Here is a 26504-nt window from a genome sequence, read left to right as displayed (position 1 = left end):
AGAACATTTAATAGACTCCAGCTATCCGGGAAAAGATCTACAAGGGTTGAGGAACGGGGGCCAGCAGGCACAGATCATTTGCTTTTAACTTTCCAGAACAAAAAGGCCAGGATCAATTTAACAAGACCCCTCTAAGCTGCTGTGTAGACTGATCTGAAAGGTGGCAAGGACAAAAAGACAAGCTTGTGTAACCACTGACCGGCTTTAGCAGAAAATCTTTCCAGTGCCAGTCCCAAGCAGTTTAATTCTTAGGATTCTATTATATATTCTCTCAAATTATGTTTGCCATTTCTACCATCAGCTATCTTTTACAAGTTCTTCATTTGCTTTAACATAAAAGATAACATAGGTCCACTTGTTTAACAGACATTTATTATTCTAGTTGAACAACCTCTACACACAGTGACTTGTTTTGCTGAGAATTTTAGGTCTCAAGTATTTTCTGGAAATCAAATCTTCCTTTAAAAATCTCCAAGGAAAAATCGGTTTAATAAAAGCATCACTTAGACTTGGATACCAAGCTAGCTGCTGTCCAAAAGAGCAAACCCAGATGTAATAGGGACGATTTCTGCTTTTTCCACTCAAATCACTTTGGGAAACTACAAGGCATGGCACAAATAGAAATAAAACATAGTGGCATGTGTGGCCTTTATGAGTGTAGAATGTCCAGGCAATGCCAGGAGACAGCAACCTGAGCATCTACCCACGGGCAGACTGTAAACAATGAAATCAAACTACCAATGGACGTTCCTTACCCAAGACGAATTGATTGGAAGCCCCCAATTTTTGGTTTTGCTCTATTATGGACGGGAATAGAGACATTTTCTCTATACTGTAGGCAGTCCTGGAATTGGAGATCCACCTGCCTCTTCACACACCAGCTGCTACTAAAGCTTAATGTTTGTAAGCCTGACACCACTTACTGTGTTTGCTTGGTTGACAGGAACTTGCAACCACATGGTTACTAGCTTATAAATCCTAATGGAAATAATCTGCCCTTCCCTATCCACTGTTCAATCTTCACTAGCTTCAAAATCCACACATGTCAAACCTATGCTCTAGATCCAACAGAAGTGAAACCTCTTCCAACAAATTTACCCAGTGTTCTGAAAATGGAACACGGATTCAATTCTCAAAATGTGAGCTATAGTTGATCTCTCTTCTATGAATAGTCACAAAACAGGTTTGAAGCCCTCTCTTCCTACATATTTCTAAGCAAAATCCAACTCCCTGTCTGTACTCATCCAGCTTCCAAGCAGCCAGCCACTTCAGTGAACAGAGACCCCACTGTAAAGCTGTAGGTTCTCTCTCATGCATCTAGGCTAGTTTCAGGACTTTAAGTCTTACACACAGGATACCACTTGGCACAAACACTATACACTTAATCCCCTAAGCAAAAATTGCAAACAGAGTACATCAGAAACAAGACGCGCCGCCACTCGCCGTTTCCTACTACTGCACTTTAGCTCCCATCCCCCACAGAGCACTCACGACCCGCAGGCTAGTTCTAACAGACAAATAACACCTGTGAGCAGAGAGGACTGTCCTAAGTTGTTTATTGGATATGAATTTTACAAATATTACGTCAATTAGCGGTAACGGTGGAGCTGAAGAGTGTTGCGCCTTCTCCAGGCTGCACGGCGAGACCCACCAATGGTGTGGTGGAACTTGTGGCCCTTTCCAAGGCCACGGCTCTTGCGGCCAGCAGATGTCAGCCCACGCATCTCCCTGTGCTTGTGGACTGGTTTGGTAATCCATTGGGTGTCGGGATTTCTTCTGATAGCTTTATGGAATGGATCAATGAGGATAACCTCAAAAAATTTATATGTGGAATCTTCACCAACCCAGTAGGAATTCAGGACTCTCAAAGCTCCACAATGGCGCCCAGCTCTCTCCTAAAATGGGGGGAAGGTAAGATACCAGTCAGTTTCTGATGCTACGTGTAGCAGTAAATTAGACCAAAAAAAAAAAAAATCAACAACAACAACAACAACAACAACAAAAAAATCCTTCCCACTCTGGGCTGTCAGCTGAGACTAAAGCAGGCCAGGTCCCCACAGACCTTAAGAATTAAAGACTAGTGGGCACGTAGACAGAAGTACACCATTCCTTCTTATTCTCCCTAACCCCAGGCACGAAACTGAGTGCTGTCCCAATCCCCTTCAGTAATGGGGATCAAGCCCACAACCCTATACATAATTTAATGAACGAAAAAATGTAAAAAGTTCTAGCTCGCGGAGTCTCCTATAACAGAACAGAGCTTAGCAACCTAAGAGTAACCACCACAGAACATTAGCAATGTAAATAAGTAGATAAAACAGGAGAATGGCTCAGAATTCTGCTCCCCCAAAACAAGACCCGTCCAGTACATATTTAAGCACTAGAACGGTAGTAAAGAGTTGATAGTGATTACTCTTTGCCAAGATTTAACTACAAAACCCCTCCAGCCCCACCTCATACCCAGTGTCCCCCCATTTCTTCTTGCCCACCATCCCTAATGGGTTGTCAAAGACAACTGCTGCTTCGAAGCGCTTACCTCAGCAACAGACTGAAGGCTTCGGGCAAACTTCAGCTGGTTAACACCGTGGTGGACAGGCTTGCCGTAGGTTGCACCCTTAGGAACTGGGCGCTTGCGACCACCGCGGCGGACACGGATCCTGTAAATGACATAACCTACACAAACAAAAAAAGCCCAGCCACCAATGTTAGACTCAATCAAGACTTCCCAATGCTTCCCCTTAGTTACAAAGGTAGGTAGACTGTGCACACTAAAGTGTGTCTAACCCTTATCACATTTGGCATGGCTAAATTAACCAGGTCTTTTTGGGTGTGTGTGGGGGAGGTTCCAAACTGATGCTCACAGGCTTTTCCGGGATAGTGTCGTATCGATCACCCACAATGTGATCTCACCCACCTTGCTTAGCCTTGTATCCCAGCCTTCGCGCCTTATCAGGCCGGGTGGGGCGGGGAGCCCTGTGCAGCGCAGAGAGCTGGCGGTACTGCCAGCAGCGGACCCTTAGAAGGAAGCGCATCACGTCGGACTGCTTCTTCCTCCACAGCTCCTGGATGTATTTGTATGCACCCATCTTGGCTCACCTTTGAAAGGAAGAAGCAAATCGAAAGAGTGATCGTCGTGACAGTGACTAGGGCCGGTCCATGCGTCCTGACGCCCCACCGTCCACCGGGAATGAGGAGGCTTCTGTACTAGCAGCAGGGCGCAGGGCCGGCTAGGCGGGACTGACTGCCCCAGGCTCCGGGAAGCCACCAGGATTGTAACCGCCACCGCGAGTAAGACCGGGAGAGCTTCGTCCCACCCGGGCGGCCTGAGCAGCGGCAGCTTCCACCCCACGCCTCCTTCAGTCCCGGGCCCAGCTCGGATCTTGCCGCCAAGGCGTCTCTCAAGCCTCCCGGATGGCTGCGTATCCGCGCCCCCTCCACCCCGTATCCTGACTAGACGCTCGTGCGAGGCAGAAGCTCCAAGGCCGCAGGGTCGCCGAGGCCGGATGGCTGAAGAACAGCGCGATTCGCGACGGATAGAAATGCAAACACCACACAGCCTGCCTACCTGATGGCTGCCACTAGAGGAAAGGAAGAAGCCTTTCTCCCACAATCCCTTTTGTGGCTCCTCCCCCACCCCGGCGACCCTTCTTCCGGTGGGGCGGGGTAGCCGCACCGTGCCTCTTGGGACATGTAGTCCGGACATCCAACCTGATGGGCGGAGTCAGGCAGAAACAGCCCGCCGCTTCCGGATGCTCTCCGCTAGCTCTCAGCAGCGCTCCTGAGCCGCTGAGGCTGCGAAAAGTGAGAGGCGGTGAGCTCGCGTGTGCCATCGGCGCGGGACCGGAGGAAGCAGATCGGGGACGGGCTCCAGAGGGGCGTCTTCGGACCGCGCTGACCCGCGTGCCACTATCTCACTACCCTGCTGTGTCAGGTTGGTGTCTCCGCCGGCGCCTCGCTCTGTGGTTCGGGAGCACCTTGACCTCAGGACCGCTGTGGCGTGGGTGTATGCGAAGTGGCTGCACGCGTGAACCTCATGCGTGCACCTCACTCGTGTCCTTGAGACCCGCTGGGGACTCGTGCGAGCCAGGCTAGTGGGTGGACTGTGGCGCCCGTCCCCCTCCTGCTTTTCCTGCGGTGGATGGGAACCCCGAGGTGCTAATGTCAGAGTCCGGGGGCGTTATTTTATAGACGTTTTTAAGAATAGCAACTTGTTCATTTGCCAAGACCTGTTCCAGGGGTAAATGCTCAGATTTCTGGCATTCTGCATTGCGTTCTTTGTTGGGAAATAATGGTGTTTTGGAGTTTTTTCAGCTCCAGGGTTTTCTTTTTTCAGTCATGCGGTTTTAATAAAGTATGCTTTTTTGTGGCCAAGGTTTGGGAATCATACTTACTTACCATTTACATCAATCTGTGGCACTGCTCATCTTTTAGAATAAATGGCAGCTTCAGCATTTTAAGAGTTCTCACCTGTCCTACTTAAAAATTCATATATGTCGCTTAATATGTGCGGAGCTCAGTCTCAGCTGTTGGTGATGCAGCACAAACAACGCACAAGGCTTATGTATTGCGTTTGATGCCAAGTGTAAAGGACACACACACACACTGAGGGAGTGGAGGGGTATTGACAGTTGTCCCAGCGTCCTGTCCTGTCGGAGGGAGGATGTAGCCAGTGGGGCGTGGGGACGGGGGGGGGGGGGGGGGGGGCGGGGCGGGGGGCGGGAGGGAGACCTGGACCAGATGGGGGCGGGACTTGCAAGTTAGGATGGAGTGTAGGATATGATTTCTCTTTTAGGACAGTTTAGAAAAAAATTGTAAGATTTATTTTTAGTTTGTGTGTTTATGTGTTTACTTGGATGTATGGATATACACCGCCTGTATACCTGGGGCCCACTGAGGTAGGTGGACATGGTTGAAAACTTCCATGTATGAGCTGGGAACTGAACGGGGTGGGGGTGGGGCGGTGTTGGGCAAGAGCAGCAAGTATTCTAACTGCTGAGCCCAGGATACGTTTTCTTCAGAAGGTAACGCAGAAGAATAAACTACAGGTCTGAGTGTAGTTCAGTGGCAGAACATGTGTGTCTTAGGGTTTCAATGATGTGAAGAGACATCATGACCAGGGCAACTTTTTTTTTTTTCCGGAGCTGGGGACCGAACCCAGGGCCTTGCGCTTCCTAGGCAAGCGCTCTACCACTGAGCTAAATCCCCAACCCCCCAGGGCAACTTTTTATAAAGGAAAACATTTCATTTGGGGTTGGCTTACAATTTTATCATCAGAGCAGGAAGCATGGCAGTGTCAGGCAGACGTGGTGCTGGAGAAGGAGCTGAGAGCTCTACATCTTGATCTGTGAGCAGCAGAGAGAGATGTGTGGCATAGGAGATCTCAGAGCCCACCCCCACCCCACTGTGACACATTTCCGGAATCCAACAAGGCCATACCTCCTAATAGTACCACTCTCTTTGGGTAAAGGATTGAAACACATGAGTCAGTGGGGGCCAACCACGACGTACTTAGCATTTAGGAATCAGAAACCAAGTTGGGATAGGATAGCTGAGACTAAGGGTTAAGTGACAAGACAGAAGAATACAAGGACTGAAGGGACTCTGGTCAGCTTGAATGTGGCAATGGAAGAATGGCTTACTTGTCTCCCTCATTCCCTCTGCCTTTCTAAGAACCATTAGATCACCCTCCTAAAGCTAGCCACCAAGGTCTATTCTCTTCTGTGGCCACTTCCTCCTCCTGAGGCTGACTACCAAGGCCTAGCTATCAAAGTATGGAAGTCAAAAGCCCACTTTGGCTCACCTGATTAAGATCAAACACCTCATTTTAATGCTGGCTTACCCTTGTACCTTGAGAACCACCGTTTGCCAAAGAGGTCTGCTGTCTCCTCTCTATCCAGAGGCAGTCCTTTGCCCCTCAGGACAAATACCCAGCCTCCCTCTCCTTTGTTCCCTCCTCTCTCATCCAGCCTCTGTCTCATTCCCTATCCTCTGTCCCCCTGGGGCAAATGAAGCTCCTTTGTGTGAAAGCATTGTTTTAGGGGTCCTGAGCAATACTTTTTATTTCAAGGACCAACAGACAAAAAAAGAGGAAAAAAAAACAAACAAAACAAAACCAAACCCAGCAAGCAGTGTTCTGGAATGAAATCCAAGGAGCTAGGAAACCACTGAATGATTCTGAGAATGAAAGTTAGATTTTAAAAACTTAGATGGTTTGAGGCTAAAAGGAAAGAGAAAAGTGGAATAGAGATCAATGAGCTTATGTTAGTTTCCCCAACAGCAATTACATATTTTTAAATGGGCATTGATGTTTTGCCTTCATGCATGTCTGACTGAGAGTGCCCAATCCCCTGGAACCCAAGCTACAGGTATTGTGTGTCCTCCGAAAGAGCAGCTGGTGCTCTAACTGCTGAGCCATCTTTCCAGCCCTAGCAACGACGTTAAAATTTATTTTTCAGAGATAAAGTTTTCTTTCTCTTTCATTTTTGCTACGTAGCTTTAACTGTCCGGGAAACATCATGTGTAGACCAGGCTAGCCTCAAACCTGCAGAGACTTTCTGAGTTTTTTCAAGTGACGTTATGTTCACCCCACCTGGCCTCCATTACAGGCTCAAATAAAACACTTATCATTTTATAGTTTGTAGATCAGAAGCATCACTAGGTTAAAAATCATGGGGGCTGGGGATTTAGCTCAGTGGTAGAGTGCTTACCTAGGAAGCGCAAGGCCCTGGGTTCGGTCCCCAGCTCCGAAAAGAAGAACCAAAAAAAAAAAAAAAAAAAAAATCATGGTGGTAGGAAGAAGGCTCCCCCATGTTTTAGTCTCAGTCCCTCTCCTCTAAAACTTGTCTCATACATGTCCGTGTGTCTCATACATGTCCGTGTGCCTCATACATGTCCGTGTGCTCAGATCCCCGCCCCGTGTTGAACTCTGTGTCTCCAGGTGAACTCAGCCACACATCCTGTGATGACATTACCAGTTATCAGCTTGTCTATATCAACTACAGCCCAGAAATGGAGGACACAGCTATGATCCAGATTTTAAGACTGGAAGACACAGGCTTTTGATCTGGATCTTGGGGCATAGTGGCCATGAAAAGCTTAGGCTAAAGCAAGGTGTATACACCTTTAATTCCAAGAGACTGAGGCAAGCAGATCTCTGAGTTCAAGTCCAGCCTGGGATAGAGCAAGTTCCAAACAAAGAACAGTTTAGGTTCAGGCGTGGTGGTGGCCCTTTAACCTGGGCCATACATACCTTCTGTTGGAGACCTACATAGGGACATTGGAAGAAGGAAGACTCACTCCTCTTCACCTGCCTGCACTTGCTTACCAGCTCATCTGTTGGAGTCCAGCTCATGCAGAAGACCAGGTGAAACACCCCCCCTCGTGGAACTAAGTAACTACCGGATTCTTGCCCACTGTTGGGTTAGTTGGACTGCAGACTGTAAGTCATTCCTGTAATTTCCTTTAACACATAGAGACCGTCCGTAAGTTCTGACTCTAGAGAACACTGACTAATATACATGCAAAACTCCTTTGAAAGTGAGTTCTCAAAGACGTCTCCAGGGTTACGATGAGAGTATCTTTGAAAGACCATTTCTATGAGTGTAGAGGTGGGGAACTGGAGAGGTGGACCATTGGTTTAGAGCACTGGCTACTCTTCCAGAGGACCCTGCTTCTAGTACCCATATAGCAGTTCACAACTCTCTGTAACTCCAGTTCCAGGGGCACCAGTGTAGGTGCTGGGAATCGAACTCAGGTCCTCTGCAAGAGCAGCCAGTGCTCTTAACCATGGAGCTGTTTCTATGTTTTTGTGTCTCAAGTGCTGGAATTAAAGGTTGTGCTATCAGGCCTGTTTCCATTTTCATGTGTGTGTGTGTGTGTGTGTGTGTGTGCGCGCGCGCGCGTGTGTGCGTGTGCACGCCCTTGTATATATTAGCATTTGCCTGTATATCTGTGTAAGGGTGTTGGTAACCCTGGAACAGACAGTTGTCACCCACCATGTGGGTGCTAGGAATTGAACCTGGGTCCTCTATCAGTGTTCTTAACCCCTGAACCATCTCTCCAGACCCACCATTTGACACTCTTCCATACAGGCTTTTTTTTTTGTATCAGCCCTAGGTGTCCTTTGTAGACCAGGCTGGCCTCAAATTTACAGAGATCTTTCTGCCTCTGCTCCCCTGAGTGCTGGATTAAAGGCATTTTAACGTTTTTGTTGTCTTTAATGAACCATTTTTCTTTTTACCTTAGCTGTTGATATCTTGTCTTCTGGAAAAACAAAAGCCTTGAGGAAAATTTTTGTTACCTTATTCATGGTAATCCTCCTGTCTCAGCACTTTGCTATTCTAGAGTGCTGGGATGTAGGTGGGAGCAAGCCATGCTTAGAGATGAACAAGTCTCTAACCCACTGTGCACAGAGCTGAGGCAGATCCTTCTCTGCATCTCAAGTACTGTGGTTACACACACGTCGAGGCATTTGGGTGTTTTACAGTCCATCCAGATATCTCTGTGGCAATATATAAGAAACCTGACAGTGACCTCTCTAAGGGAGCAAATAGCTTGGGGGAGCTGACTGTGGTCTGACAACCTTATTCTGTATCTGGAGTTCCCTCTGTATTACTGGTTCAACTTAAACTTTGGGAAAGGACTTACTTTAAAGCCACGCCTTCTCCCCACAGTGCTGTCCCAGGAGAAGATGGGAAAAGGTTGCAAGGTTGTCGTTTGTGGGCTGTTGTCCGTTGGGAAAACTGCAATTTTGGAGCAACTCCTTTATGGGAATCACACTATTGGTAAGATTATCTTTCCTAGTTTCTAGAGTCTGACACTGGTGGGAGATGCTTGTTGCTGGTGCTAATCGGTGTAAAGAGTAAGGAGAAGGAAGTTGGGTTCTGTTGACATTCAGCAGTGCTCATTCAGCAGTCCTCGCTACATGTCCTATAGTAGGTCAGAAATAAAGGGTAAGTAAACGTGTCATACAAAAATGGGGTCCTGTGCACCTGCGTCAAACCAGGGTCTAGGAATCGTAGGATCTCTGCGTAGGCTTAAAAATGAGGAAATGGCTGTTTGCTACAGTATGACCTAGTTTGTACATTGGGATCATCTCATTCCCTTATTCCTTCAATGAGTAAGCTATCCCATCTTCTCAGTATCACACTGCATGTGATGGTGCTTTGCTGAGGCCAGAGGAAGACGATGGCCTTTCTGCCTTTAATGAGGTCATGATTTTCATAAAGAAGATAGACAGGTTAAGATGAACTGGAGTTACAGAGATTAGTAAATACAGATCTTCAGAGCATTTCTTTCTGGCAGGTACACATTTTATCTTTTATTAATCATTTTGGTGACCTTTCTTTCTGTAGACTAAGCTGACCTGGAACTCAGAGATCATTTGCCTCTGCCTCCCCGACGCCCCCCACCCCCGAGTGCTGGAAATAAAGGCGTTTACCACCTCCACCGCTGACACCACCTGGCTAAGAAATAATTTTTTAAAATTAAAAAAAAATATTGCATGCTTGGGTAGGGAGGGGCTGTGTGTAAAGATTAAAGGGTAGGGGCTGGAGAGATGGCTCAGCGGTTAAGAGCACTGGCTGCTCTTCCAGAGGTCCTGAGTTCAATTCCCAGCAACCGCATGGTGGCTCACAACCATCTGTAATGGGCTCTGATGCCTTCTTCTAGTGTGTCTGAAGACAGTGACAGTAAGTTCAGACTTTCTTAGAAAGAAAGAAAGAAAGAAAAAGAAAGAAAGAAAGAAAGAAAGAAAGAAAGAAAGAAAGGAAGGAAGGAAGAAAGAAAGGAAGGAAAGAAAGTTAGTTAAAGGGTGACCATTTGGAACTAGTTCTCACCTACCTTTCAGCAGGCCCCAGGAATTGAACTCAAAATACACCAATCTTGAGAGCCATCTTGATGGTCCACAAAACATTTTTAGAAGAACAAGATACTTTTGGATGAATAACTACTTTGCATTTTGAAGAAATCAGTAGACGTGTGGTCATTGCACGGGGTGCAGGGGAAACCTTGTAAGGCAGCCTCGGATGCACAGGGAGCTGGTGAATACCTGACAGTAGTTCCCTTTTTGAGATTCCGTCTCACTCTGTAGCCAAGGCCTGCCTGGAGTTTATAGGATTCTGCCTGCCTCTGCCTCTGAGTGCCGGGATTAAAGATGCGGGCCACCGGGCCAAGCTGAGCCTGGCTCCTTTCTCCTGCAGGCATGGAAGACTGTGAAACGCTGGAAGACGTGTACATGGCATCTGTGGAGACAGACCGTGGGGTGAAGGAGCAGCTGCACTTGTACGACACCCGAGGCCTGCAGGAAGGCGTGGAGCTGCCTAAGCACTATTTCTCATTTGCCGACGGCTTCGTTCTCGTGTACAGCGTGAATAACCTCGAGTCCTTCCAGAGAGTGGAGCTTCTGAAGAAAGAGATTGATAAGTTCAAAGACAAAAAGGAGGTCAGTGGCTGTTTAGATCCCGGGTGTGGAGTCTGACGCAGTTGGATGGTAATGTGCGTCCCGTGTGGTTTACACATTTAAAGCTGTTCAGTTATTACTGGCAGTGTCTGCAAACACCGTGCACGGCTGGATGACGCAGAGCGCTCGCTTCCTGCCTCTTGTTCGGCCTTACTCTCTACGCGGTGTGCTTTCCTAGCTCCCTCGGTTTTACTCTCTACACCATGTGCTTTCCTAGCTCCCTCGCTCGCTCGGGTACTGCAGAGTTCAGTAGTGTGGGGATCGTCTGTCTCCAACTTCAAAAAAAAAAAACACACAGAAGCTTATTCAGTCAGCACCAGCTCTTCTCTGTTTGCCATTTTCCTTCTGCTTGGAATTCCTTAACCTCAGATCTTCTCTACACATCAGCTCAGAGCCAAACAGCACCCCGGTTAATAGTCTGCTAGATGGTCTTAGTTCAGATTCTTATATTTCTTTCATTCATTCATTCATTCATTCATTCACTCATTTTTGAGACAGAATTTTTCTATCTGTGTAGACCAGGCTGGCCTCAAACTCAGAGATCAGCCTGCCTCTCCCTCCTAAGTACTGGGATTAAAGGTGTACACCACCATGCCTGGCTGATTGGCCATCTTGTTAAATGTTAAAGACTTATGTACTAGGGTGTCAGACTTGCTAGGTAAGTTCTCTACTTCCCCAACTTATTTTTGGACAAGGTTCAGCTAACTTGCCTAGACTGGCCTTGAACTTACAACTCTCCTGCCTTAACTCCAGAGCAGGTGAGGTTACTGCTTTCGTTGCCTCAGTATCATTTAAGTAAAGCAGTTTGCAAAATGGAAGAGCAGTAATTACGCAGTTTGTCTGTGAACCGTTATCCGTGGTTACCATCGTGGTCTTTTATCATTTTCTCCAGGTGGCAATCGTTGTGTTAGGAAACAAACTGGACCTTTCTGAGCAGAGGCAAGTGGACGCTGACGCAGCACAACAGTGGGCTAGAAGTGAGAAGGTGAAGCTCTGGGAGGTGACGGTGACGGACCGCAGGACGCTGATTGAGCCCTTCACACTACTGGCCAGCAAGCTTTCCCAGCCCCAGAGCAAATCTAGCTTCCCTCTGCCAGGGAGGAAAAACAAAGGGAACTCCAATTCCGAAAACTGAGTCAAGCCTTGAAATGTCTCTAGCATGACACAGGGTTCCGATTTAATGTGGCTCTTCACAAACCTCCTCTGGGCCTTAGGGAACCCCTAAGTGGTAACTTAATGCACTTTAATGCAAGCTACTGGTTTGCTGCTGTTGGACATTATTTTGTCTTTATTTGAAACCTGCTCTTAAAATCGAGTTTTGTTATTCTGCACCTGTCAGTAATAATAAACGTTAGAGTATGCAGTGTACCATGGGAAGGAACCCTTCCAGCTTGTCAGGGACTCTCATACTCATTGTAGTTTTATGCACATGCCTTGGCGTGACCATAAGTCATTACTGTGTGTGTGGAGTTGGCTTTCTCCTTCCATCTACGCATGAATTTCAGGGCTGTAACTCAGGTGGCCTGGCTCGCCTGGCAAAGCACCTTCTCCACTGAGTCATCTTAACAGGCCCAGAATTCCGTTTTAAAAACGTTGACTACTCAGGGCTGGGGAGATTGCTCAGTAGCTAAGATTGAAGCTCTCACAGAAGAGCCAGGTCCAGTTTATAGCACCTACATGGTGGCTCATAACCACCTATAAGAGAGTCCAAAGGATTCAGTGTCTTCCCTTGGTTTCTTCAGACATTGCATGCAGTTAGTGCTCATGTACAGATGCAGGGAAAACCATACACACGTAGAATGATAGCTAAACTTTTTTAAAGGTTAATTATCTAATATCTCAGATTATAAAGCTTGGCAGTGGCTTTCTTTGTGCAGCTAAATTGTGCCAATGACGACAATCTGGACCTCTGAGTTAAACTCTCATTTCACGGAGGCTTTGCTGACAGACCACATGTGGTTTTGCGTCGCTCGCTCTGTTAAGTATAATCGATCGTAGGTTAGCATGAGTAGCTTCTGTATTCAGAGCCCTGTCTTTATAAGCTAGGCCTGTGCTGACGATAAAGTGAAATACTAGAGGGTCTTCAGAAAACGGTTAGGCTGAAGAATGAGGAAGCATCCCTTTCTTCTAATAACCTCATCGTATACAATAAAATGTCAGAAATACAGAGTTACCACTAGTTTTACATATTAATCTGAGTTTGTAATTTAGTTTATGGAAAATCTTACCAAGATCCGAGCAGTTTTGGTCACTGTATTGAACAAGATTGCCAGACCTATGCAAAGAACTAGGAAATGAACTGCCTGGTGGTTCCAACTGTAAATCAACTTTAGCCATTTACCTGAAAAGCAAAGTGTGAAACAAGGTGTAGTAAACACAGGAAGGCAAGTAAAGTATGGACTCTTCAGTGCAATGCTTTCAACTGTGGCTGGCTCAGTCCAGTGAGTTCAAGCCAAGGACCGCCGTGTATAATGTAAACCATTAGCACTATTGCCACTTGCTTTTCTGTTGGTGGCACTGCAGTCTGAACCCAAGGGTTCACACACATGCATCATTAACCGTTTTACTTTGTGAGAAAGGGTCTTAATAAACAACCCAAGCTTTGAAGTTGGAATCCTTGTGCCCTGAATACTGGGGTTATAGCCACCAGGCTTGTCCCTCATCCCCCTAAAGACAAGGTTACTGTATAACCCTGGCTGGTTGGAATTATGTAGACTAGGCTAGCCTTGACCTCCAAGTCCTGCTCAGCTGGGATTAGAAGTGTGTACCACCATGCTGTCTTGGCCAATTCTTTAAAAAAAAAAAACAAAAACCAAAAACTTTTCCGGTTATCCCTCAGGTTAAGTCAGTCCTCTAGCCTGCCCTTCCAAGTACTTACTTTCAGCTTTTTTTCTGAGGTATTTTATTTCAATCCCTGCCTGGAGTTTCCGTTTTTCCTTTTGACTACATTTAGATCTTGTGCTTTAATATACATGGAATTACTTATGTTTCTAAAATTGAAGAGTGAACATGTCCTGGGTCAATTTTTTCCCTCCCTCGGCCCCTTTGAGACAGGGTCTCATGTAGCCTAGGCTAGTCTGAAGCCCGGCGTGTAGCTGAGGATGACCTTGAGCTCTAATCCCTGGCCTCCATCCGCCCTGGGAAGAAGGCCTGTGTATACTACTGTTCTCAGCTTTCACCTGCATGAGTCTGGAGGCTTCCCATGGGCTTGTTTCTCATGTGTCTGCTGCCACTTCCTCTGCAGATCAGAAAATGCTTTGAGAAAAAGGCATTGCAGTGCATCTTTGAAGCTCACCTGGCTTACACAGTTTATTGTTTTTAAGATATCTCCAGGGGGCTGAAGCGATGGCTCAGTGGTTTAAGAGCATGGACTGCTCTTCCAGAGGTCCTGAGTTCAATTCCCAGCAGCCACATGGTGGTTCACATCCATCTGTAATGGGATCTGATGCCCTCTTTTGGTGCGTCTGAAGACAGCTACAGTGTACTTATATATAATAAATAAAGAATTCTTTAAAAAAAAAAGACATCTCCAAAATGTGCTGTGTGTAAATATTAGTTCTGGTTTACGTAAATAATAAGCATTCTCTAACCTGCTTCAGAAGCAAAGATTGCAGAGAGGAAATGAACACAGCAGGGTCAGTAGTTGTTCTTAATATGGTTTATTAGCACAGTAACAAATGCAGACATAAGAAGTCTAAATCAACCAATCGACTGAGCAGTTCCTACTCCGCACTTACACTTAACAGCTTAAGGTATTTCACTACAGCTTTCCACAAAGCCTGATCTAACTCTTGAAGTAATTTGCATATAAAATAAAATACATTAACTAGTGGTTTCCTACATGGTGTCTTGTAGTCAGCTGTCCATTTTACATATACGAGGTAACAAACTCATCTTTGCAAACTTGTTAAATACCATTGTTTCCTTCTAAGAAGGAAAAACAAATTCCAACTTTTTTAAAAAAGAAAATAGGACTTTACATAAATGGCCGTGTGTGACCTATACAAATTGAAACTGGTTTTGAAAGTACAGTAGACTACAATCAATGGAACACAAGTGTCTACACATGCATTCTTTCCTGTTGTACTAAGTCAGCTAATCTTGCAAAGTGACAGCTCTAAAAGTCGCTATTACCACTGTGTCTACTGTAGCAAGATACCTTAAGTTACAACAAAATCCTGGGAAGTAAGACTGAATAATATCTGTTATAGAAATACCCTACTCTTTACCAACTCCCACCCCCACCCTTTCAAAATCATAAGCAGCTCTCTTCTGTGACAGACAATCATGTAAGAACTGTGAAAACCCAGTTTATGTAGCGTATCTCTTGGTCCACTGTCTGGCCATTCTGTCGTGCTCTGCTCTGTTGGTCATATACTGAGTGGCAATGCTTCCCACCAAAGGGTCGGCTGGGAGAGAAACACGGAGATTACTTTGGAGAAAGGAAATCAGACACTGGATACAAACACACAGCAGTCATCACCATGCACATGTCTGAAATGCGGTCAGAGGTGTTTTCTTATCTTTAAAAACAGTTTTTAAACAGGTTTATTCCATGTGTATGGATACTCTGTCTGCAGGTTATGGATGTGGGCCCCTGGGTGCTGGGAGCTGAACCTGCATCCTCTGCAAGAACAATTGTTCTAACAGCTGGGCCATTGTTCCAGCTCCTCCTCTAATCTTAATTAGAACGTTGGAAGGAGTGGCCTGGCTTTATTTTCTTATGCTACTTCTCTCCCAACAAGTGACACTCTGTTCTTCATGTGTATGACCAAACTCTTGAGTCTGGGATAGTCAAGGTTCCAGGACCAACTCTTTTCAACCAATCAGAGCTGTGGGATGTTGGGAAGTCTCTGTGGCTGGTTTAACTGGCAATATCTACTGTCTATATACCTAGAAAAGGCAAAACCCAAACCTCCAACTTCTCTGAAAATGCAATGCCTAATTAAATTTGTATGTTTAAGCAGAAAAGTCATTTAAAAATCCTTTTTCTTTCTTAAAACGACTAATTCCAATAAGATTACAATTCTGAAATCACCAAGCATTTGGCAGAAAAATACCTCTTTCTAAAGTGAGCACTGGCTGTGGGTCAGGGCTCAGCGAACCCCATCAGAACTGCAGCTGAGCTGCGCCCAGCCTTAGTGATGAGCCCAGAGTAGTAAAGTGGCTGCGTTTCCCACCAGTGCGCTAAACTCTTGATCACAATGTCCTTTGAGAACCTGGGTCTTAGCTTGTGTTGAAAACAAGTACTTTGTCATTTACTAAGAAATACAGTGCAGGTGACTACAGTCTTACCAGGATTGCAGTCTGTAAGGAGTGAGCAGATAGAGAGGAGGACTTTCGAGATGGTTAGTGCTGGGCTCCAGTTGTCTTTCAATATGTCCAAGCAGATAACTCCTTGGCTATTAATATTACAGTGATAAATTCTTGTACGAAACGTAACCTAAAAGTAAGGCAGTTGTTAAGCAGCATCAGGTAGGGGCATTAGGACACTTCAGGCTAACCCCTCCATCTCACTCTACAGCAGTGACCACTGCTCGAGGCGAACAGTCCACACTTCCTCCCTTCTCCATCAGGCCATCCTGGTGCCGTGTACCCCACACTAGCTGCAAACTTTTGATCCTCCCCTCTGCTTCTGCTTCCAGACTGTAGGATGACATATGTGTGACTAGTAGCATCTGGCTTAGTTTTAATGTTTAGACATCAATAGGTCTAAGTTGTTGGTTGTCTGCTGGCCTCTTGTGTTAGCTGGAAGGAACACACTGCTCCGGAGTCATTAAGTCTAAGAAGCTATAAACAGCAATCTTAAGTACTTACCCTGGAAATGCCTATGACCAATCACCAGTCATCACATTCACTTACACTAGCAAACACTGCACAGCAGGAAGCTAAGCTCTTCCGACCTACACAGCAGATCTAGACTGCACCGCAGTCCACACAGCTCTTCCAACATGGAGGGGACTGGGTAAGGAGGCGTCAGTGGCCAGCAGCACACACGTGGAAGAAATCTGGCTTTTGTGAGTACATTGAAAACTTTAATCTTTCTCAAGGACAGTTAAATGTGAGAAGACACAGGAGACTCCTTACCTTTGGAGGCTTGAAGGGATACTCTGGTGTAAAAGTGATGTCGAGGAAGAAGACTCCACCTTCATACACAGACCCTGGAGGCCCCAGAATGGTTGATCTCCACTCATAGATGTTGTCACCTTTGGGACCAGCACTGTGAAGTAACACACGAGCAGATAGATAAAGACATGGTGATGCTGGACCAGAAAAGGAAAAAACCCCTTCCCCTCATCCTTTGAGTTTAATGTCTGGTTCTCTTCATAAGGAGATTTTGGTATAAAGACATTGTCCACCAGTCAAGTAAGCCATGACAGAACACCAGGTCCACTCTAAACACACTAGCTACAGCTGGACACACTTTCCTCAACTCTCAGACGTAGTACGGGAAACAACAATAAAGATCCGTGTCTCGGAAGCTAAGCTGCTGGCTACTCTGCTCTGAAGAAACTCAGGACAAGTCTCACTCAGTAACCGGCTCCTGCCAGCGCTTCTCACCAGGCCCCATGCTAACCACCTCCCCCATCTTCTCGCCATTGCTCAGCTATCTTGGCTATGGCTCCTTTGGTCCACACCTCCGGTTTCCCTCTTGGTCAGCTCGCCCCACCTTCCTTCTTTCCTTCCTCCCCATCCAGTCTGCTAGTTAGGTTCAGTCTGGACTTCCCAGATGTCTCTGCCTGTTCTCACCTCTTATCTACAATAAGACCTCCTCCTCAACCATACCTAGGAGTGATCATGTCCTCATTTTTGACTCAGTGACAAGTTTTCTCATGGCTACATCATTTCTTAGAACCTTTTAAGTAACCAGAATCTTTTCCTTAATTAAAGTGCTTAGCAAAGTTTGGACCCTGGTGATGCTGATAAATTCTACACAAAGACGTACAGCATTGATTTCCAGCCTCCTCGTGTACACATGTGGACACAAACACACACACTCAAAACTGCTTTAGCTATAGATCACGTTACACTCCTCCACTTCTGGTCCCCTGAGACAGAGTAGCTCGGACTGTCTTGAAAGTCACAGTCCTCATTCAGCTCCCATGAATGCTGGGTCATGGGTCATTCCAAGTTGGTGACTATACTTCTTACCTTATAAAAACTGAGTGAGAGGGGAATGTCAAGTCCGTAATCCGTTCTCACTCAGTGTTAGACATGGACTCTTACTAGCCATTAACCAAACCCGTTCTTGTTAAACATACTTGGTTGTACCTTCATTTGGCTACATCATCCTTCTAAAACATGGCATTGGCTTCCACTGCTCTGTATTCAAGCACCTTAGCAACAGAGTGAAAAAGCTTACCCTCCGATTCTGAGACCTAGAGAGTATAATGCTTTCTTTATAATCACAAGGTGTAGTACAGGGAAAGATTAAAAGATGATTTACTTCTATTTATGTAGTGAGAGAGTGAGTAAGTGAGTGAGAGTGTGTGTGTGTGCACTCATGCATGCCCCCCGCCCCCCAGCACACACTGCCTGATCTTAGAAGTTAGAAGAGGGCATGAGATCCCCTGGAGCTGGAGTGACATGTGGTTGCGAGTAGCTTGACACAGATGCTGGAAACTGACTGAATCCTCTGCAGGAGAATCGGGTGCTCTTAAGTGCTGAGCTATCTCTCCAGCCTCCAACAATATCTTAACCAGCCCTATCCTAGGAATAGACTCTGACTCCTCTGGAAAAAGATGTTACCTTTACTGCTTCATTTACTAAGAACAGAATGGGTTCTCAATTATCAAAGGTTAGCTTGTTTGTGTCCCCTGCTTAACCTACAGTAGGATGGTGACTAGAAGGGAGATTGGGCCCTTGGGGACAGTTACGTCAAGAAGTCATATATGAGCTTAGTGTCTTAAAACAGACCTCACCACCAGAATGTTAGCTTCTTACCTGCCCCCTGAGGATAGTGAAACAAGACATCTGTCTGGAAATTAAGAAATGTTCCTCACTACACTAATACTGTTAGCACTTAGGTCTTGGATGCCTCATCCCAAACTGATAGAGGAAAGCTAAGCCCTTTAAAATGCAGTCAACACCATTCCAAACTGCCATCTAGAACTATTCTTTGTCAGGCTGGCAAGACTGAAGAGTCAATGTGGTGGACAGAACCCACTTTCCATGCACATGCGGACCAAGCTGTCCTTGAACTTGGAGACCCATCTATCTCTACCTCCAGAGCGCTGGGACTGAAGTCAGGAGCCACCGCACCCAACATTACACTTAAAAAAAATCAAGAACACAATTATCTGTTTAAGAAAAACACTGAGCTCCTAGGGTTGAAAAAAGGACTGTGAAAGTAGACAGGTAGACATCAGCAGGAAGTGAGAGTAGAGAAAAGGGCCCTGATATCCATGTTTCAAAACAGAGCCCAAGCAATTTCTGACATTCGTGATCTGATTGCTACTCCATAAAAGTGAAGACTCAGTCCCCCAAGAGCAAGACTGCGAAGACTGCCAGGGCCAGAGGCCAGCCTCAGACCTTCCCCAGCTCTGAGGTCACTTCTGGATTGTTACAGCTGGGATGGAGGGCACTCTAGTGCCTGGCAGGTAGAGGTCAGGGATGCACTAACCACCCTGAAGTGCACTTGACAAAGCACAACGCATATTAAACCAGCCGCAGATCCCAGCAGTCCTGAGGCTGGGAAGCCCTGCCTTGGATTCTTGAATAATGTTGGTCAGGGAGTAGAGACAATTGTGAGCACAGCTCAAGTCAAGCTTAGAAAGGATAAATGGTTTTAGCTGATTACAAAACAGCTACCGCTTTACCCCTCAAGTGTGCTGTAGAAAAAGAAATGCATATGGCAGGATTCCTGCCATCAGTGTGGTCCCTAAGCAAGTAACATCCCACAGCTTGGTTAGAAATGCACACACTAGACTCTATCCTAGAGCCTATCCACTTACTTTTTAACTAGATCCCTGTATGATTCTTGAACACACTCAAGTTTAAAGGTCAGCTATAGAGGACAATAACTGGCGATAAGAATTGTCTGTTTTCTAGTGTTTTACTTTTAATCATCATTTTATTGTAGCTTTCTCCGCCCTCACCTATAACGCTGCAGGAAGACCAATCCTGGCAGTACTTGGTTCTGTTAGATGGCAAAATCCAGTTCACAATTGTCTACTCCCTGACCAACATTATTCAAGAATCCCTGTCCTTCACACCCCCCCCCCCCTGAGATAGTTCCCTGGCTGTCCTAGACCTTGCTAGAACAGGGTCACTTCAAACTCACATAGCTCTACCTGTCAGCAGACAGATACGGTAAGAAATGAATTTTGGGGCTTGGTGTAGTGGTGCAGCCTTTAGTCCCCCCAGCAGGACTAAATTCATTTCTTGTCTTGTCTTCTTTTGCTAGGGAACTCGGAGACCATGATCAGCTCTGCTGGCAGCAGAGGGCAGACCCTTTCCTCCAACACTGCCCTCTCCATAAGACCTACCCACTCAGCATACCTAGGACTTCCGTGATGTGGGGGCCCACATCCATAACTTGAGTATGTGAGAAGCTGAGGCAGAAAGCCAAACTACAGTTAAGTTTAACAGTCTGATGTAGAAACTAGGGGGAGAGACGTTTTCGTGAGCATCTGTGTAAAAGTCTATACAAGAAGAGGAGATGGAGACGCTGGGATGCAGTGAGGTCACCGACTCTGGGAAACCTGGGCAGGTTCTAGAAGACGTGGCTCCCACACCACATGTCACTGGCGTCAGGGATCTAGACATCTTTACTGGAACAGGGTGGAACCCCAGGAGTTTTATCTTCCTTGATAAAGGGAAGGAGACTGGCTTAAGCACCCAGTCAAGAATGGCATCCCATTCTCATTACACCAACACGCTAGAGTGTCCATAGGAAGTAAAAATCTCAAATGGGCCCAAATTCCGGGTCTCCCGCATTTCATGGTAGCTAAGCAAGAACTCAACATCAGCCACGCTTCAGCCTTCTCTAAGGAATCCAAGCAAACCTTCATTATTATTCTTATGTGTATAGGTGCTGTCCCTGCATGCACTCAGTGCCTGCAGAGATCAGAAGAGGGCATCCGATCCCCGAGAACTGGAGTTAAAACAGTGGTGAGCTGTAATGTGGGTACCGGGAACTGAACCTAGGTCCTCTGGAAGAGCAGCCCCGGCTCAGCACTCAGGCTCATCCAAGAAATTACAAACACATCTATGTATAACAGACTGACTTTGGACTTCGTCCTGCCTCCACCTTCTAAGTGCACAAGGAATTTTTAATGTAACATTTTATAAAGCAGAAGGGACTTGTCACCTACAGATCTGTAGAATCTTGAGATTTTGCAATATATTACAAGGTAGAAAGAAAACCATTCTATCTGGGCTCTCACACAGGTACGACACCAGCCAGTTATCTGGCTACACATCTGTCTTATGTTGTCTCTGGAGAATGAGAATTTCTTCACATACACACATACTAGTGTTTAACAATACTTAATCTAAGGTCAGAAGCTGCACCACTGTTTAGGATTATAGGGCAGTGTTCAAATCAGGGGGGACAATGACATCCCTTTTCTAGTCTTATCTGATCAGTCCTTCAACTGCACTTTATTACATATACTGTGTAATGCATAGTAATGACAACCTAATGCATCTGGACATTTACACTCAATACTGGAATAAAGTGTGTGCGTGTGTGTGTGTGTGACTGTGACTGTGTGTGTGACTCTGTGTGTGTGTGACTGTGTGTGTGTGACTGTGACTGTGACTCTGTGTGTGTGTGACTGTGTGTGTGTGTGACTGTGACTGTGTGTGTGACTGTGTGTGTGTGTGACTGTGTGTGTGACTGTGACTGTGTGTGTGACTGTGTGTGTGTGACTGTGTGTGTGTGTGACTGTGACTGTGTGTGTGACTGTGACTGTGTGTGTGACTGTGTGTGTGTGTGACTGTGTGTGTGACTGTGACTGTGTGTGACTCTGTGTGTGTGACTGTGTGTGTGTGTGTGACTGTGTGTGTGACTCTGTGTGTGTGTGACTCTGTGTGTGTGTGACTGTGACTGTGTGTGTGACTCTGTGTGTGTGTGACTGTGTGTGTGTGACTGTGACTGTGTGTGTGTGACTGTGTGTGTGACTCTGTGTGTGTGTGACTCTGTGTATGACTGTGTGTGTGTGTGACTGTGTGTGTGACTCTGTGTGTGTGTGACTGTGTGTGTGTGACTGTGTGTGTGACTGTGACTGTGTGTGTGACTGTGACTGTGTGTGTGACTCTGTGTGTGTGTGACTGTGTGTGTGTGACTGTGACTGTGTGTGACTCTGTGTGTGTGACTGTGTGTGTGACTGTGTGTGTGTGTGACTCTGTGTGTGTGACTGTGTGTGTGTGACTGTGACTGTGTGTGTGACTCTGTGTGTGTGACTCTGTGTGTGTGTGTGACTGTGTGTGTGACTGTGACTGTGTGTGTGACTCTGTGTGTGTGTGACTGTGTGTGTGTGACTGTGACTGTGTGTGACTCTGTGTGTGTGTGTGTGACTGTGTGTGTGTGACTGTGTGTGTGTTTGACTGTGTGTGTGTGTGACTGTGTGTGTGTGTGACTGTGTGTGTGTGTGTGTGTTTGTGGTCAGGGGACAACCTTCAGGAGTTGCTTATCTCCTTCCAACAAGTGGATTTCAGGAATAGAGCTCAGGTTGTCAGCTTGGCAACAAGAACCATTACCTGGTAAGTCACCTCACTGGTCTCATCAGATTTTAAAAAGAAAACGGAAAAGCAATATGCTTTTATTTCTGGTCTAGCAGCACAGTGGTGTTCTGTACCATTAGAACTGTAAGACCATCTTCTTAATGAAGCTATTAGGATAATAGTTCATCTAAAGTACTGTGGATTAAGTGGGAGGCAGCGGTGGAGCGTGGGTCCTGTTTTGAGAGGTCTTTATTATGTAGTACAGGATTGTCTGGGTCCTCCTGCTTCAGCCTCCCGGGGTGTTAGAGTCGCTGGTGTGTGGCCCCACGCCCAGTCTTAGTCAGACATTTTCAGTGTACACGTGTCTGGGTGTCTTCCTCTATTGTGTCCACCTTTAGTGGCAGACTGGCTGCCCAGCAAGGCCTGGGATCCGTCTGTCTCTGCTACCCAACACAGGGATTAAAGGAACACATGGGCGAGTGGGGATTTGAACTTAGGCCCCTCTGCTTTTACAGCAAGAGCTCTTACTAACTCTTCCAACTTTCTGACCACAGAACAAATGGATGTGTAGTCAGTGCTGAACCCTGAAGGCAATACCACCACCTAGAGAGATTCCAAAGACTTCTAAAATTCTCACAAAGGAGCCTACCAATGCACAGTTCTAAGGGGTTCACAACTGAGGGATTCACAACTGCTGTGACGCCCTTTCCCACTGCCTCTGCAGCCTCCATGCTGCCGCTGCCGCCACTCTCAGGGTGCACGTGGGGGCTGAGGCCAGGGCTGGAAATGTTGGAACCTTGTTTCAGTAATGTTTTGGTCACTTACTGTTGACATGAAACTGGTTTTTATTGTTTGGTAAGGTTTTTATTATTAGTAGTAGTAACAATTTTAAGTATTTTTGTAGCCCCCTGTTGCTCTAAAAATGTCATTTATATGAAATTTTCTGCTTATGGCGGGGGGTGGGGTGGGATGGGGGTGTCTTGAGAACACTTGCAAACTTTACAACCAACCAAGCCTGGAACTTTCTTGCCTCTCCTCCAACCCACACAGCATCCTCCTGGAGGCACGAAGCTCCTCCGTGGAATACCTACCCTCAGTCCTGGCTCATGAGGATTCCTCTGGACAACAGACGTTCTTCCAGAGAAAGCTAGCTTTTGTGGCCAGGGAGAGAAAGGCCAAGTGGGGCCCCTACCAACCCTTTCTAGAAACCCATAAGCTCAAGGTTTCTCACGGTGCCAAGTGCCACTTTCACAGTGGCTGCAGCTGTGCTGGGGAGGGCTAAGCAGATGAAACCCCAGCTGTGCTCTATCATGTGAGACATTAAAGCAACTCACAGATATGGAAATAGCGCTGCTCCTCTAAGGTTTTTAATTTTGGAAAATAGCTATTTTCATTTAGAATGCTGTTTATATTGTTAGCTTAAAATTAGATTTTTAATGTTTGTTTTAATTTAGAATAGACCAAAGCTCCATAAATATTAGCCATATAATCCCATTACTAGGTCTAATGGGATGGTCTAAAGGTATAATGGGATTTTTGTTTTAGTGGTGCTGGAGACTGAGCCCTGGGACTTGGCACTGATGCTGCACAGCCCAGCTTCTAAGAATGCTATTTGGCTTGCGGCATGATGTTGTTCTATAGCTCAGGCTGGCCTGGGACTCCAGCACAGTTCTGTGCAATCAAGTCTAGCTCTTGTCGGCCTGTACCCAAAACACTGGAGGACCCACTAAGTGATCACTTTAAAAATTAGTAAAATGAGTGGCATCAAACATGATAGTGACAACCTATAATTCCAGCCCTCAAAATATAGGCAGGCATGATGATCTATCTCAAATTTAGGCCAGTCTGAGCTATACAGTGAGTCTGATCTCAAAACCCAAAGACTAAGGACAAAGCTCAGAGGTAGAGCACTCTACCATGCATTTCCAAGGTGCTGAGTTCAGACCCCAGCAGATGATGGCACACAGGTTTAATCCCAGCTCCGTGGAGGCAGAGGCAATCAGATCTCCATGAGTCTGAGCCCAATCTGTTCTGCATAGCAAGTTCCAGGCCAGCTAGGTAATACACAGTGAGACTTAAAAGATACTAGAACCTCAAAGAAATGCAATTGGGCAGTTTCACAGCTGGGGGTGTGGGAGAAGCCACTCTCATTTAACCCAAGACAGAGATTGTAATCAGCCTGCGCAACAGCCGTCACTGTCCTAGACTGCTCTTTCAAAGGGACCCTCTTAACAACTGCATTCATTGAAAACTCTCCAACTGCTTTTTAATATAGCTAGTGAAACTTAAATATAAGTCTGTAAAGTATGATTTTCCAGCCAAATTGAGTCCTTTTGTTTCTTTCCCTAAAAAGAAAAACACAGGCTGGAGAGATAGCTCTAAGAGCACTTGTTGCTCGTGCAAAGGACCCAGGCTGTAAGTCCAGCATCGGGGGATTCCATGCACACATACACATGCAGGCAAATACCCACACACTAAATACAAATAATGAATACACCATAGGGGAAATTATGCCCTCTGCTACATGGGCAGTGCCCTTTTTATGTGCCTTGGACACTGGCCACTTCCTACAGAAGGCTGGCCATACTGAGGCTGCCTCATTGGAGAGGTCACCCAGAGAACGGGAACCGCCTAGAGAGCACACGTGTGCCAGCTGCAGCTATCTTCTTCCTATCCCAGAGATGGAGGAGAAAAAGCATCAAGAATTTAGCCAGCCCCTAACTGTTATCAGAGCCCATGTGAACCAGCCCTGTTTTAGCCAGAATCCAAGTCTAAGGAAAGTTACAATAATCAGTGGCTGCTCAGCTGGACACTTCTTCGACCAAAATGATGTTAAAGCTGAAGGAAGGACAGCGAACACCAAGTGTAGGAATGTGGTGGAGGGAACGTGTGGTGGTAAACAGTTGTCAGCTAACACCTGGGAGCTGGGAACTCAACTGCAGCCAAGTCTGTGGGCTTTCCCCAAGGATACACTGTAACTTGTAAACTGAAATAAACTGTTTTTTCCCAAGTTGGCCAGGGGTTTTATCACAGCAACAGAAACCAAACTAAAAAAGTCAGAAAGATATTTGCAACACACAACATTAACAACTTAACTATTAAAACTCAATAACAGGGTTGGGGATTTGGCTCAGTGGTAGAGCGCTTGCCTAGCAAGGCCCTGGGTTCGGTCCCCAGCTCCGAAAAAAAAAAAATAGAAAAAAAAAACTCAATAATAATAGAAAACATGCACAGGCATTGATTGGTCGAGGTGGGAGACCTACATAGCTAATGAACTCTCAACCTTAACTAGTTATAGAGAGGTGCGCATTAACAACATAGCAACCTTAACTAGTTATAGAGAGACACACATTAACAACATAGTAACCTTTTCTGTATGAGAAAGGCAATGTTTTTTAGTAGAGGAGTAAAGAAAGACAAGCATTTTACTGACCATCTATCTAAAGCAAATTATGGCTAGGAGACAACCACATAGTAGTGTGTATGTATAAAATGTGGCTTGTAGATGAGGTAAGCTAAGTAAACAGGAAGAATACACATAAACATGTATTAAGAAAACAAAAACAAACAAGGTTCCATAGCAGTACACAAACAGCCTCATCTTTAGAAGCAACACAATGCAGCCGAACTTTCAATAGAGGCTATACTTGGGCGGTAAGAAGGACGTTTACCCAGCCATGAGTTATTAACTTAGAGAGCAATGGCCCTGCATTCCTTCTAGAACATATTTTCACAGTGAAAATTTAAACATGAGGGAAGAGATGGGATCCAATCATCTACTAAAAGAGTGGTGGAAGTAAGGCAAACACCTCAGGCTCCTCCAGACACATGTGCTCTGGCTGAAGAGCAGTGCTAGGCCTGCATGTCAGAGCGGTGCTCGCCACCACCTCAACTGCTCCACCTTGTTCCACAGAGGGCAGCTTGGCTCTGAGGTAAGACACTCATTCCTCTTCTCAGACCCAAGTAGGTTTTCAGTAGTGACTCATTCACTTATCATAAATGCCTATTCCAGACAGATTTCATACTTGGGGGGATTTACAGATCAATCCGTGTGTGTGTGTGTGTGTGTGTGTGTGTGTGTGTGTGTGTGTGTGTGTGTGTTTCACTTGGGAACCCAGAACAGTGGGGTGGGGAGCAAGCCACCACCGCGGTTGATCTGAGTAGGATCAACTGGATATTATCACAGTGTGACATCATGAGCAAGACTCTAAAGTAATCCATAGGATGTGTAGGGCTTGTGGGACCATGTTACCAGTCGGACATAAGAACTGGTAAGACTGAATGAGCTCAAACCCCGGGACCTCAGAGTTGAGAACGGCAGGTGAGGAGCCGCTCTGCACACTCCAGTGAGCGGACCCTGGCAGTCACATAAAGT

At 46.0% G+C, this 26504-nt stretch overlaps 3 protein-coding genes across 8 annotated transcripts in view; 1 reads left to right on the top strand and 2 right to left on the bottom strand.

Annotated features, from left to right (window-relative positions):
* Positions 1-350: 350 nt before the first annotated feature.
* On the bottom strand, positions 351-3634 carry Rpl15 (ribosomal protein L15). The gene is made up of 4 exons (NM_139114.3): positions 3566-3634; positions 2915-3096; positions 2537-2673; positions 351-1895 (listed from the first exon to the last, which is right to left on the bottom strand). The coding sequence occupies exons 2-4, from the start codon at positions 3084-3086 to the stop codon at positions 1590-1592; spliced, it is 615 nt and encodes a 204-aa protein (NP_620814.1). The 5' UTR covers positions 3087-3096; positions 3566-3634; the 3' UTR covers positions 351-1589.
* A 124-nt stretch (positions 3635-3758) lies between these two features.
* Nkiras1 (NFKB inhibitor interacting Ras-like 1) lies at positions 3759-13981 on the top strand. Of its 3 annotated transcripts, none has more exons than NM_001400975.1 (5): positions 3759-3931; positions 7328-7363; positions 8673-8783; positions 10200-10441; positions 11352-13981. In NM_001400975.1, the coding sequence occupies exons 3-5, from the start codon at positions 8690-8692 to the stop codon at positions 11592-11594; spliced, it is 579 nt and encodes a 192-aa protein (NP_001387904.1). In that variant the 5' UTR covers positions 3759-3931; positions 7328-7363; positions 8673-8689; the 3' UTR covers positions 11595-13981. The 3 variants fall into 3 exon arrangements, with proteins under 3 accessions (NP_001387904.1, NP_001100722.1, NP_001387905.1); NM_001107252.3 differs by having other exon boundaries at positions 7328-7438; NM_001400976.1 differs by lacking the exon at positions 7328-7363.
* A 121-nt stretch (positions 13982-14102) lies between these two features.
* The window catches only part of Ube2e1 (ubiquitin-conjugating enzyme E2E 1), a 53667-nt gene continuing 41265 nt past the window's right edge, over positions 14103-26504 (bottom strand). For all 4 annotated transcript variants that reach the window (XM_039093740.2, NM_001399579.1, XM_039093737.2 and 1 more), the window contains exons 4-6: positions 16547-16679; positions 15755-15902; positions 14103-14868 (exon numbers count right to left, since the gene is read on the bottom strand). In XM_039093740.2, the coding sequence (XP_038949668.1) occupies positions 14771-14868; positions 15755-15902; positions 16547-16679 (379 nt within the window). In that variant the 3' untranslated portion in view covers positions 14103-14770. The remainder of the gene's footprint in view (positions 14869-15754; positions 15903-16546; positions 16680-26504) is intronic.

This window comes from Rattus norvegicus, chromosome 15 (assembly GCF_036323735.1).
Source record: "Rattus norvegicus strain BN/NHsdMcwi chromosome 15, GRCr8, whole genome shotgun sequence".
NCBI classification, from domain to species: Eukaryota; Metazoa; Chordata; class Mammalia; order Rodentia; family Muridae; genus Rattus; species Rattus norvegicus.
Note: the sequence above shows the minus strand (reverse complement) of the source record. Positions and strands in the feature narration are given on the sequence as shown.